Raw genomic sequence first — 12,354 nt, 5'->3', positions numbered from 1 at the left:
CTACTGGTCCAGTGGCCACCCTGCCAGAAGGACAGCAGTGTGTCTGACCTCTACAGGCTGAGAGACAAGTCTAGGAGGAAACTAAACTCAAAGGCAACAGCAGTTATTATTGTAGGGCAAATAATGCCTTAATGTTAGTCGTAACTGATAGTGTTAATGCAGCAGTATTTGTCTTATACAATATGTTGCCTTTTATGGTACAGTACATCATCACCAGGTTCTGTACTGTAAAACAGGTGTGCAATGATCAATGCAGTCAAAGTGTAAAAGTGAGATTTAAGACAGGATTGGAAACTGCTGATTGATTTGCCAGACCTGATATGAGCTGGGAGATCATTGCACAGCCCTGGAGCAGCAGGAGAAAAAGCACCAGAGTCTCCAGGTGTGTCCCAGTGTTCAGGGCCTCACACCACATGCAAGTGTGTCTAGAGACTCCAGCAAACACTACTTTACAGCAGTCTAGTCTGGAAAAGACAGACTTCAGCTTTTCTGTGTCCAGCTTGTAAAGATGTGTACAGATACATGCAGTGTCATGCAGATGAATAAAAGACACCTTCACAACACTGGACATGAGCTTCAAATACAACACTGACCCCAAGAGCAGTGGAAACCCCCTGATTCCTGACCAGAGAACCAGCCCTGACTCCATCAGCAGTCACACTGAGGAGAGCCAGTCAACATGACCTCCTGAAGACTCAGTCAGAGCCACTCTGATTCCTGACTGGAGGAACAGCCCTGACTCCATCAGCAGTCACACTGAGGAGAGCCAGTCAACACGACCTCCTGAAGACTCAGGTCAGAGCCACTCTGATTCCTGACCAGAGAACCAGCCCTGACTCCAGGACCATCAGCAGTCACACTGAGGAGAGCCAGTCAACACAACCTCCTGAAGACTCAGGTCAGAGCCACTCTGATTCCTGACCAGAGAACCAGCCCTGACTCCAGGACCATCAGCAGTCACACTGAGGAGAGCCAGTCAACATGACCTCCTGAAGACTCAGGTCAGAGTGACTCTGATTCCTGACTGGAGAACCAGCCCTGACTCCAGGACCATCAGCAGTTAAACTTAGGTTGCTACTTTTGTGGAGCTGATAAGGAGAGACAATCACCATGACTTCAGTCTTGTCACAGTTCAGATGTAAAAGGGTCTGAGGAACAGTTTTAGCATAATCTGAGCAGTGTGGGAAGGCAGACACAGTTTAATTGTCAGGTTTCATATAAAGAAAATTTGGGATAATCAGTATAGGAATTAAAGCTGATGTAATACATGTGAGGAGTCCAACACACAGGTACCATACAGACACTGAAAAGAATTGTGCCAAGAACACTGCCCAGTGGGACAACCGATCTGACCACTTCTGTAGTGGAGGAACAGTGACCAATGTAAGCAGATTATTTTCTGGACGAGGTACTGTAAGTCTTGAACACAGCAGTCTGCGCTGTTACACTGTAATTCAAATCTGTGTCAGAGGCCCTGTGATCGAACAGCAACAGGTGTGTGATCATTGTCCAGAAATGTCCGTCTCTCTCTTCAGCACGAGGAGCTCAGCATCCTGTACCCTGCAGCACTGGTCACCATCGACGGCTTCAGCCTCTTCCAGTCCCTGCGAGCCTGTCGCAACCAGGTGGCCCGAGGTGAGAGAGGGACAGAGGTGTGTGTGTGTGTGTGTGTGTGTGTGTGTGTGTGTGTGTGTGTGTGAGAGAGAGAGGGACAGAGGTGTGTGTGTGTGAGAGAGAGAGGGACAGAGGTGTGTGTGTGTGAGAGAGAGAGGGACAGAGGTGTGTGTGTGTGAGAGAGAGAGGGACAGAGGTGTGTGTGTGTGAGAGAGAGAGGGACAGAGGTGTGTGTGTGTGTGTGAGAGAGAGAGGGACAGAGGTGTGTGTGTGTGAGAGAGAGAGGGACAGAGGTGTGTGTGTGTGAGAGAGAGAGGGACAGAGGTGTGTGTGTGTGTGTGTGTGAGTGAGAGAGAGAGGGACAGAGGTGTGTGTGTGTGTGTGAGAGAGAGAGGGACAGAGGTGTGTGTGTGTGTGTGTGAGAGAGAGAGGGACAGAGGTGTGTGTGTGTGTGTGTGTGAGAGAGAGAGGGACAGAGGTGTGTGTGTGTGAGAGAGAGAGGGACAGAGGTGTGTGTGTGTGTGAGAGAGAGAGGGACAGAGTGTGTGTGTGTGTGTGTGAGAGAGAGAGGGACAGAGGTGTGTGTGTGTGTGTGTGAGAGAGAGAGGGACAGAGGTGTGTGTGTGTGTGTGTGTGAGAGAGAGAGGGACAGAGGTGTGTGTGTGTGTGCCTGTGTGTGTGCCTGTGCCTGTGTGTGTGCCTGTGCCTGTGTGTGCGCGTGTGTGTGTGTGATCCCTGACTCCCTGTTTCTCCTCCTGTCTGTCCAGCGGCGGCAGCAGGCAGTGAGAGTGTGCAGCCGCCCCCTCTAGCCTACAAGAAGTGGGGTCTGCTGGACATGGACTCCATCGTGGACCACTGCAGCGTGGGTAAGAGGAGGCCAGCAGGGGAGGAGTGTCGGATGGGAGAGGGAGGGGAGAGGATGGCAGGAGGGATGGGGAGGAAGGGGTTAGGGAGAGGGAGGGGGAGAGGAAGGGGAAAGGGAGGGAGAGGGAGAAGATAGAAGACGGGATGGAGAGGGGGCGGAGGAAGAGGCTGCGGACAGTGTTGACCGGGCCGAAAGAGGAGCGCGGTGCTGAGTTCAGCTTCAGCGGGTGCTGCTGGCCCTGCAGTGTTAATGATGCCTAACGCTGCTCCCTCCTCTGCCCGGCAGGAATCATGACCCTGTGTGCGTTTGACCAGATGAAGAACGCCTCCATCCTGGGGGGCTTCCACGCCACCGTGAAGGGCAGCCCTCCGGCCATGAGCCAGTATATCGCTGTGGGCTCTGGGCCCTTCACCGGCTTCTACTACGCCATCGAGGTGCCTTGCTATACTCCTCCCGGACTGGGGACTGTCTGTCTGCCCCCCCGGACTGGGGACTGTCTGTCTGCCCCCCCGGACTGGGGACTGTCTGTCTGCCCACTCCCCCCGGACTGGGGACTGTCTGTCTGCCCACTCCCCCCGGACTGGGGACTGTCTGTCTGCCCGCTCCCCCCGGACTGGGGACTGTCTGTCTGCCCCCCCGGACTGGGGACTGTCTGTCTGCCCACTCCCCCCGGACTGGGGACTGTCTGTCTGCCCACTCCCCCCGGACTGGGGACTGTCTGTCTGCCCGCTCCCCCCGGACTGGGGACTGTCTGTCTGCCCGCTCCCCCCGGACTGGGGACTGTCTGTCTGCCCGCTCCCCCCGGACTGGGGACTGTCTGTCTGCCCGCTCCCCCCGGACTGGGGACTGTCTGTCTGCCCGCTCCCCCCGGACTGGGGACTGTCTGTCTGCCCGCTCCCCCCGGACTGGGGACTGTCTGTCTGCCTGCTCCCCCCCGGACTGGGGACTGTCTGTCTGCCTGCTCCCCCCCGGACTGGGGACTGTCTGTCTGTCTGTCTGTCTGCTCCCCCCGGACTGGGGACTGTGGACTGTCTGCCCACTCCCCTCGGACTGTGGACTGTCTGCCCACTCCCCCCGGACTGGGGACTGTCTGTCTGCCCACTCCCCCCAGACTGGGGACTGTCTGTCTGCCCACTCCCCCCGGACTGGGGACTGTCTGTCTGCCCACTCCCCCCGGACTGGGGACTGTCTGTCTGCCCACTCCCCCCGGACTGGGGACTGTCTGTCTGCCCACTCCCCCCCGGACTGGGGACTGTCTGTCTGCTCCCCCCGGACTGGGGACTGTCTGCCCACTCCGCCCGGACTGGGGACTGTCTGTCTGCCCACTCCCCCCCGGACTGGGGACTGTCTGTCTGCTCCCCCCGGACTGGGGACTGTCTGCCCACTCCGCCCGGACTGGGGACTGTCTGTCTGCCCACTCCGCCCGGACTGGGGACTGTCTGTCTGCCCACTCCGCCCGGACTGGGGACTGTCTGTCTGCCCACTCCGCCCGGACTGGGGACTGTCTGTCTGCCCACTCCCCCCGGACTGGGGACTGTCTGTCTGCCCACTCCCCCCGGACTGGGGACTGTCTTGTCTGCCCACTCCCCCCGGACTGTGGACTGTCTGCCTGCTCCCAGTCTCCCTGCCTGTCTTTTTGCCTGACTCTGCCTGTTCAGTATGAGAGAGTGGTATGGACAAGGAAGGGGTCTCGCATTGTGCACAGAGCCCAGGCTGTGTAGTGTGAGGCCCTGCACTGAGGCCCAGGGGCTTCAGCATGACCTAAACACTGCGGCTGGCGGTGCCGACTGCAGGGGTTCTGTTCTGTCAAGGGAGTGAGAGTGGCTTCAGGGGGTACACCTTATTTCAGCACGTCACGGCCCCATACTGCAGGCTCAGGTCTGATAGGAGGACAGGAGTGTCCCCAGTCCCCTTATCTCATCTCATCACAGGAGACACAGCCCCATACTGCAGGCTCAGGTCTGATAGGAGGACAGGAGTGTCCCCAGTCCCCTTATCTCTGAACACATCACAGGAGACACAGCCCCATACTGTAGGCTCAGGTCTGATTAGAGGACAGGAGTGTCCCCAGTCCCCTTATCTCATCTCATTACAGGAGACACAGCCCCATACTGCAGGCTCAGGTCTGATAGGAGGACAGGAGTGTCCCCAGTCCCCTTATCTCATCTCATCACAGGAGACACAGCCCCATATTGTAGGCTCAGGTCTGATTAGAGGACAGGAGTGTCCCCAGTCCCCTTATCTCTCAACACATCACAGGAGACACGGCCCTGTACTGGAGTCTCAGCTCTGACAAGAGTGTTGCTAGTCTCAGTCCCGGTCCCAGTGGACTAGTGACATAGCTTGTATCTGTGATCATGGAGAGCTTTTAGTGTCTAGGCCACTGAGAATATAGTTTTACTCTTTGATTTTACTAATGCTGTGTTTTAACTATGTTTCCTGACCCCTGTCTCTGTCCCCAGGGCAGCTCCCAGCCCCTGTTGTCCCACGTCGCCCTGGCTGTGGCCAGTAAATTAACATCCGCCTTCTTCAGCGCAGCCAGGTAAGGCCGACGGTCTGCGTCTGCGTCTTTCTCACTGCTCTCTTGTCTCTCCCAGTGTGCGTTGGGGTATTGTAAATGTGGTGCTAATTGTAATACACTCTGGCAGCACTGCAATGGACCGGTCATGCCAGTAAAACCCGATGAATAGAACTGAAATACTCTCACGGCTCTCTTCCCTCTCTCAGTGGCTGGCTGGGCTGGAAGAATAAGCAGCAGGAGGAGGAACCTGTCCAGAAGCAGAAGCCCAAAGTGGAGCCAGCTACCCCACTAGCAGTGAGGTACCCCAAAACCACTGTACCCCAGCATCCTCGTGACTCCGTGTGACTGCAGCCCAGAGAGTGATGTCACTGATTTCTCTCTCTGTGCTGGAACGTCATCATACCGCTCTATCACTGTGCCTGTTACTGGTTTTCCTGTAACGCTCGTGACAGCTATGGACGGAGCTCGGACAGTGTACAGGAAGCTGCAACATCACTCCACTCTCCAGCTGCAGCCTCCCACACCAGAGGCCAGGCACAGCGGAGCGGCACAAACCTTCCTAAAGTGGACTTTGAAACTCCACGGGGAGCCAGTGCAGCGACTCCAGGACTGTTTGTTTCAGGATTATGGCTCCTTCCCCAAAGACGAAGGGCTAATAGTGATGCCACACAGGGGAAAATAGCCACAGTGGGGTTAGGATCGGGGTTAGGTAATGTCAGTCTTAACCTCAGCGCGACCCCCTCACTCTGCAGTTTACAGGTTAATTCTTCCACTGATCCACTGAGGCCAGGAGCCCCGTCTAGTCATCTCAGTCGCAGGGAATCCATTTCAATTAAAAGGGGTTGTCTGGAATGTCTCAGCCATGTGGTTGAGGCTCAAAGGTGCGTTATCAGCCAGTTTCTGTCCCTCTCTGATCTCTTGTAGCATTGTGAAGAGATCTCTAGTTAGTGGCGTTAGGAGAAACAATGTCTTACCTACAACTGAAACATGTCCTTGAGTCTGTGCTACCCAGAATGACTGAAGACTCTGCCCAGAGCGACTGTAATTACAGAGTGACAGTAATTATAGAGGAACTGTGATGACTCCAGTGTGACTGTAATTATAGAACAACTGTGATGACTCTCTGCAGTGTGACTGTAATTATAGAACAACTGTGATGATGCTGCCCAGATCGATGACTCTCTACAGAGTGAATTTAGTTATAGAGCCACTGTGGTGACTCTCTCCATTGTGACTGTAATTACAGAGCGACTGTGATGACTGTGTCCAGAGTGACTGTAATTACAGTGTGACTGTGATGACTCTGTCCAGAGTGACTGTAATTACAGAGCGACTGTGATGACTCTGTCCAGAGTGACTGTAATTGCAGAGCGACTGTGATGACTGTGTCCAGAGTGACTGTAATTGCAGAGGGACTGTGATGACTGTGTCCAGAGTGACTGTAATTACAGAGCGACTGTGATGACTCTGTCAAGAGTGACTATAATTACAGAGCGACTGTGATGACTCTGTCCAGAGTGACTGTAATTACAGAGCGACTGTGATGACTCTGTCCAGAGTGACTGTAATTACAGAGCGACTGTGATGACTCTGTCAAGAGTGACTATAATTACAGAGCGACTGTGATGACTCTGTCCAGAGTGACTGTAATTACAGAGCGACTGTGATGACTCTGTCCAGAGTGACTGTAATTACAGAGCGACTGTGATGACTCTGTCCAGAGTGACTGTAATTGCAGAGGGACTGTGATGACTCTGTCCAGAGTGACTGTAATTGCAGAGCGACTGTGATGACTGTCCAGAGTGACTGTAATTACAAAGTGACTGTGATAACTGTGTCCAGAGTGACTGTAATTACAAAGTGACTGTGATGACTCTGTCTAGTGACTGTTATTGCAGAGCGACTGTGATCATTCTGTCTAGTGACTGTAATTACAGAGCGACTGTAATGACTCTGTCCAGAGTGACTGTAATTGCAGAGCGACTGTGATGACTCTGTCCAGAGTGACTGTAATTACAGTGTGACTGTGATGACTCTGTCCAGAGTGACTGTAATTGCAGAGCAACTGTGATGACTGTGTCCAGAGTGACTGTAATTACAGAGCGACTGTGATGACTCTGTCCAGTGACTGTAATTGCAGAGCGACTGTGATGAGTCTGTCCAGAGTGACTGTAATTACAGTGTGACTGTGATGACTCTGTCCAGAGTGACTGTAATTACAGTGTGACTGTGATGACTCTGTCCAGAGTGACTGTAATTGCAGAGCGACTGTGATGACTGTGTCCAGAGTGACTGTAATTACAGAGCGACTGTGATGACTGTGTCCAGAGTGACTGTAATTACAGAGCGACTGTGATGACTGTGTCCAGAGTGACTGTAATTACAGAGCGACTGTGATGACTGTGTCCAGAGTGACTGTAATTGCAGAGCGACTGTGATGACTCTGTCCAGTGACTGTAATTGCAGAGCAACTGTGATGACTCTGTCCAGAGTGACTGTAATTACAGAGCGACTGTGATGACTCTGTCAAGAGTGACTGTAATTACAGAGCGACTGTGATGACTCTTTCAAGAGTGACTGTAATTACAGAGCGACTGATGACTCTGTCCAGTGACTGTAATTGCAGAGCGACTGTGATGACTCTGTCCAATGACTTTAATTACAGAGCGACTGTGATGACTCTGTCCAGTGACTGTAATTGCAGAGCTACTGTGATGACTCTGTCCAGAGTGACTGTAATTACAGAGCGACTGTGATGACTCTGTCCAGTGACTGTAATTGCAGAGCGACTGTGATGACTCTGTCCAGTGACTGTAATTACAGTGTGACCTCTATCCAACATTACTGTGAGGACTCTGACCAGAGCGACTGTGATGGCACATAAATAACAGAAAATTCCCCAATCTCTGTGCTCCATTGGTACAATTCATCCCATTCTGGTGTTGCATCTGTCAGGGACCATCTCCTCCCTGACATCTCTCTCCCAACTCACCCTCCTTTTCTCATATCTGCCCCCTCGCAGGTTCGGCCTCCCCGACTCCCGTCGTCATGGCGAGGCCATCGTTCTGTCCCCCTGCAACACGCTGGCCGGAGTGACTGATGACTTTGGACGTGTGACACTACTGGACGTGGGGAGAGGGATCGCCATCCGCATGTGGAAGGGTGAGAGAGAGAGAGAGGCAGTGTGGACTAGTGGTTAGAGCTGAGGCACTGGGAGAGAGAGGGAGGCAGTGTGGGCTAGTGGTTAGAGCTGAGGCACTGGGAGAGAGAGGGAGGCAGTGTGGGCTAGTGGTGAGAGCTGAGGCACTGGGAGAGAGAGAGAGGCAGTGTGGGCTAGTGGTGAGAGCTGAGGCACTGGGAGAGAGAGGGAGAGGCAGTGTGGGCTAGTGGTGAGAGCTGAGGCACTGGGAGAGAGAGAGAGGCAGTGTGGGCTAGTGGTTAGAGCTGAGGCACTGGGAGAGGTAGGGTGACAGACGTCTGGTATGAACCAGCTTTTTCTCTTTGGTTTTCCTGCAGCATCTTTATCGTTCTCTTGTTCCTTGTCCATCACCGCTTATCTTCAACCGTTTTCTCTTCCTCACTTGTGTCCTCTCTCCCCTCCTCTTCCTCTCTCCTCCTGTGATTCCAGTTTGAGCTCTGTTGGCTTGACTGAGTGTTGCAAAAGCAGAAACAGTTTTCAAGCCTGTATCTTCCTCACTAGAGAGGTTCACCGTGTTCCTCCCTGTGTCTCCCCGTCTCTCCCTGTCTCAGGGTACCGGGACGCCCAGCTGGGGTGGGTACAGGTGTGTGAAGGCCGAGGAGAGGGGGAGGCGCCCAGATCCCCCTCGTTCCCACGGCGACATGCTCAGTTCCTGGTAATCTATGCCCCAAGGCGGGGCATCCTGGAGGTGTGGGGGACACAGCAGGGCCCCAGAGTGGGGGCCTTCACTGTGGGCAAACACTGCAGGTACCTCAAGATCTCACACTCAGTCACATCGCACTGAGACACCCCGAGACCTCACACTGTCACATCGCACTGAGACACCCCGAGACCTCACACTGTCACAGCACACTGAGACACCCCGAGACCTCACACTGTCACAGCGCTGAGACACCCCGAGACCTCACACTGTCACAGCGCACTGAGACACCCCGAGACCTCACACTGTCACAACACACTGAGACACCCCGAGACCTCCCACTGTCACATCGCACTGAGACACCCCGAGACCTCCCACTGTCACAGCGCACTGAGACACCCCGAGACCTCCCACCGTCACAGCGCACTGAGACACCCCGAGACCTCCCACCGTCACAGCGCACTGAGACACCCCGAGACCTCGCACCGTCACAGCGCACTGAGACACCCCGAGACCTCCCACCGTCACAGCGCACTGAGACACCCCGAGACCTCCCACCGTCACAGCGCACTGAGACACCCCGAGACCCCCCACCGTCACAGCGCACTGAGACACCCCGAGACCCCCCACCGTCACAGCGCACTGAGACACCCCGAGACCCCCCACCGTCACAGCGCACTGAGACACCCCGAGACCTCGCACCGTCACAGCGCACTGAGACACCCCGAGACCTCGCACTGTCACAGCGCACTGAGACACCCCGAGACCTCCCACTGTCACAGCGCACTGAGACACCCCGAGACCTCCCACTGTCACAGCGCACTGAGACACCCCGAGACCTCGCACTGTCACAGCGCACTGAGACACCCCGAGACCTCCCACTGTCACAGCGCACTGAGACACCCCGAGACCTCCCACTGTCACAGCGCACTGAGACACCCCGAGACCTCCCACTGTCACAGCGCACTGAGACACCCCGAGACCTCACACTGTCACAGCGCACTGAGACACCCCGAGACCTCACACTGTCACAGCGCACTGAGACACCCCGAGACCTCTCACTGTCACAGCGCTGAGACACCCCGAGACCTCCCACTGTCACAGCGCACTGAGACACCCCGAGACCTCCCACTGTCACAGCGCACTGAGACACCCCGAGACCTCCCACTGTCACAGTGCACTGAGACACCCCGAGACCTCTCACTGTCACAGCGCTGAGACACCCCGAGACCTCTCACTGTCACAGTGCACTGAGACACCCCGAGACCTCTCACTGTCACAGCGCTGAGACACCCCGAGACCTCTCACTGTCACAGCGCACTGAGACACCCCGAGACCTCCCACTGTCACAGTGCACTGAGACACCCCGAGACCTCCCACTGTCACAGCGCACTGAGACACCCCGAGACCTCCCACTGTCACAGTGCACTGAGACACCCCGAGACCTCTCACTGTCACAGCGCACTGAGACACCCCGAGACCTCCCACTGTCACAGCGCACTGAGACACCCCGAGACCTCCCACTGTCACAGTGCACTGAGACACCCCGAGACCTCTCACTGTCACAGCGCACCGAGACCTCCCACTGTCACAGCGCTGAGACACCCCGAGACCTCTCACTGTCACAGCGCACTGAGACACCCCGAGACCTCCCACTGTCACAGTGCACTGAGACACCCCGAGACCTCCCACTGTCACAGCGCACTGAGACACCCCGAGACCTCCCACTGTCACAGCGCACTGAGACACCCCGAGACCTCCCACTGTCACAGCGCACTGAGACACCCCGAGACCTCTCACTGTCACAACACACTGAGACACCCCGAGACCTCACACTGTCACAGCGCTGAGACACCCCGAGACCTCCCACTGTCACAGCGCACTGAGACACCCCGAGACCTCCCACTGTCACAGCGCACTGAGACACCCCGAGACCTCACACTGTCACAGTTCCCCAAGGCTTCATGCTGTCACAGCGCACTGAGACACCCCGAGACCTCACACTGTCACAGTGCCCCAATAATTCACACTGCCACAGTGCACTGAGTCATCCCAAAATCACAAACTGTTACTCTGTTCCCTCCCCTTTCAGGCTGCTGTACCCCGGATACAAGCTGATGGGGGTGACCAGTGTAACCAGTCAGGGCTGGCAGCTCCCCACACAGCAGGTATGTCTGCTAGACCCTGCCAGTGGAGCTCTGAGGACAGTGACCGTGCCCTTCCACCTGGCCCTAAGGTAAGAGCGCCCCCTGCCTTTTAGAGCGGGTAACACATTATTCCACAGCTAACACCTGTCCCACGCGCTGTGTAACACATTTTCACACTGCTGACGTCTGTCCCTCACACTCCGACACCCTGTCCCTCTCCGACGCCTGTCCCACACACTGTGTAACACGCTGTCTCACTGCTCATAGCTCATGCCTGTCCCATACGCGGTGTAACACGCTTTCCTACTGCTGACCTGCTATAACCTGTCCCACACACTGTGTAGCACACTGTCAGACTTCTGATACCTGTCCCAAACTCTGTGTGACATCCTCTCCCCACTCCTTATGCCTGCACCACACGCTGCCCTGTTTCTAATGCCTGTAAGGGTGTAACACACTGCCCCAGTGCTGGCACAGTAACGCTGCCGTGTGGGGTGTGAGAGTGCGCTGCGGAGTGTTACCGTGAGTCAGTGGGTAAGAGTATGCTGTGGTGTGTTATTCTGCCAGTGACAAGAAGAGTGAGCGTGCCCGGGACATGCACCTGCTGAAGAGACTGAACGCCCTGCTGAAGACCAGAGACGCACAGCCTGGTGAGAGAGAGAATTCTGCACTATCGACCCCAGCCAGAAAAATGTGTAAAGTGTAATCCCCAGTGCCCTCTGTGACAGCGGGACGCAGCGTTCGGTCACAGACCAGGATTACACTAAAATAGAGCAAACACCCCACAGAAGCTCTGCACACGGAGTTCAGTAAAAACATCATCCTTGCGCAGAGAAAAACTCCAAACAATATGTGCACGGCTGATTGAGGCCAATACCCTAATCACTAATCAATATACAGAAGAGAGCAAACAAATATTGCTTACACCCGGACAACAGTAAAACAACACAAATCACAGACTAAGAACAACAGAAGCCAGACAAATCTACCTCACTCACTGGGACTTGCATGCACAAACACAACACTACAGAACCCTAAAATGACAGTAACACATTAGTTAAGTATCTGACCCAGGTAAGAAACAGCAAGGACGAAGTACAGGCTCAGCGACCTCAGCCTGGTCATAGAAACTAGGCACAGGGCCCAAAAAGGACAGGCTCAGTATTCACAGTCTGGCCATAGAAACTGGCCAGTGAACAGACAGTGAGCCTGTCTCTCAGTAATAACAGTCATACAGTGTGTGATCTCCTGTCCCAGCCTGAGGAACAGACAGTGAGCCTGTCTCTCAATAATAATAATACAGTTGTGATCTCCTGTCCCAGCCTGAGGAACAGACAGTGAGCCTGTCTCTCAATAATAATAATACAG

General features: G+C 54.8%; 1 protein-coding gene across 2 annotated transcripts in view; it reads left to right on the top strand.

The window, feature by feature from the left end:
- rab3gap2 (RAB3 GTPase activating protein subunit 2 (non-catalytic)) overlaps positions 1–12,354 on the top strand; it is a 46,289-nt gene that overhangs the window by 11,319 nt on the left and 22,616 nt on the right. For both annotated transcript variants that reach the window (XM_069199176.1, XM_069199175.1), the window contains exons 8-16: positions 1,536–1,635; positions 2,382–2,480; positions 2,765–2,913; positions 4,942–5,021; positions 5,207–5,299; positions 8,023–8,162; positions 8,751–8,946; positions 10,932–11,075; positions 11,554–11,636. In XM_069199176.1, the coding sequence (XP_069055277.1) occupies positions 1,536–1,635; positions 2,382–2,480; positions 2,765–2,913; positions 4,942–5,021; positions 5,207–5,299; positions 8,023–8,162; positions 8,751–8,946; positions 10,932–11,075; positions 11,554–11,636 (1,084 nt within the window). The remainder of the gene's footprint in view (positions 1–1,535; positions 1,636–2,381; positions 2,481–2,764; positions 2,914–4,941; positions 5,022–5,206; positions 5,300–8,022; positions 8,163–8,750; positions 8,947–10,931; positions 11,076–11,553; positions 11,637–12,354) is intronic.

The sequence above is a fragment of the Lepisosteus oculatus genome, chromosome 2, assembly GCF_040954835.1.
Source record: "Lepisosteus oculatus isolate fLepOcu1 chromosome 2, fLepOcu1.hap2, whole genome shotgun sequence".
NCBI classification, from domain to species: domain Eukaryota; kingdom Metazoa; phylum Chordata; class Actinopteri; order Semionotiformes; family Lepisosteidae; genus Lepisosteus; species Lepisosteus oculatus.
The sequence above is the reverse complement of the archived record's forward strand: the minus strand, read 5'-3'. Positions and strand labels throughout refer to the sequence as shown.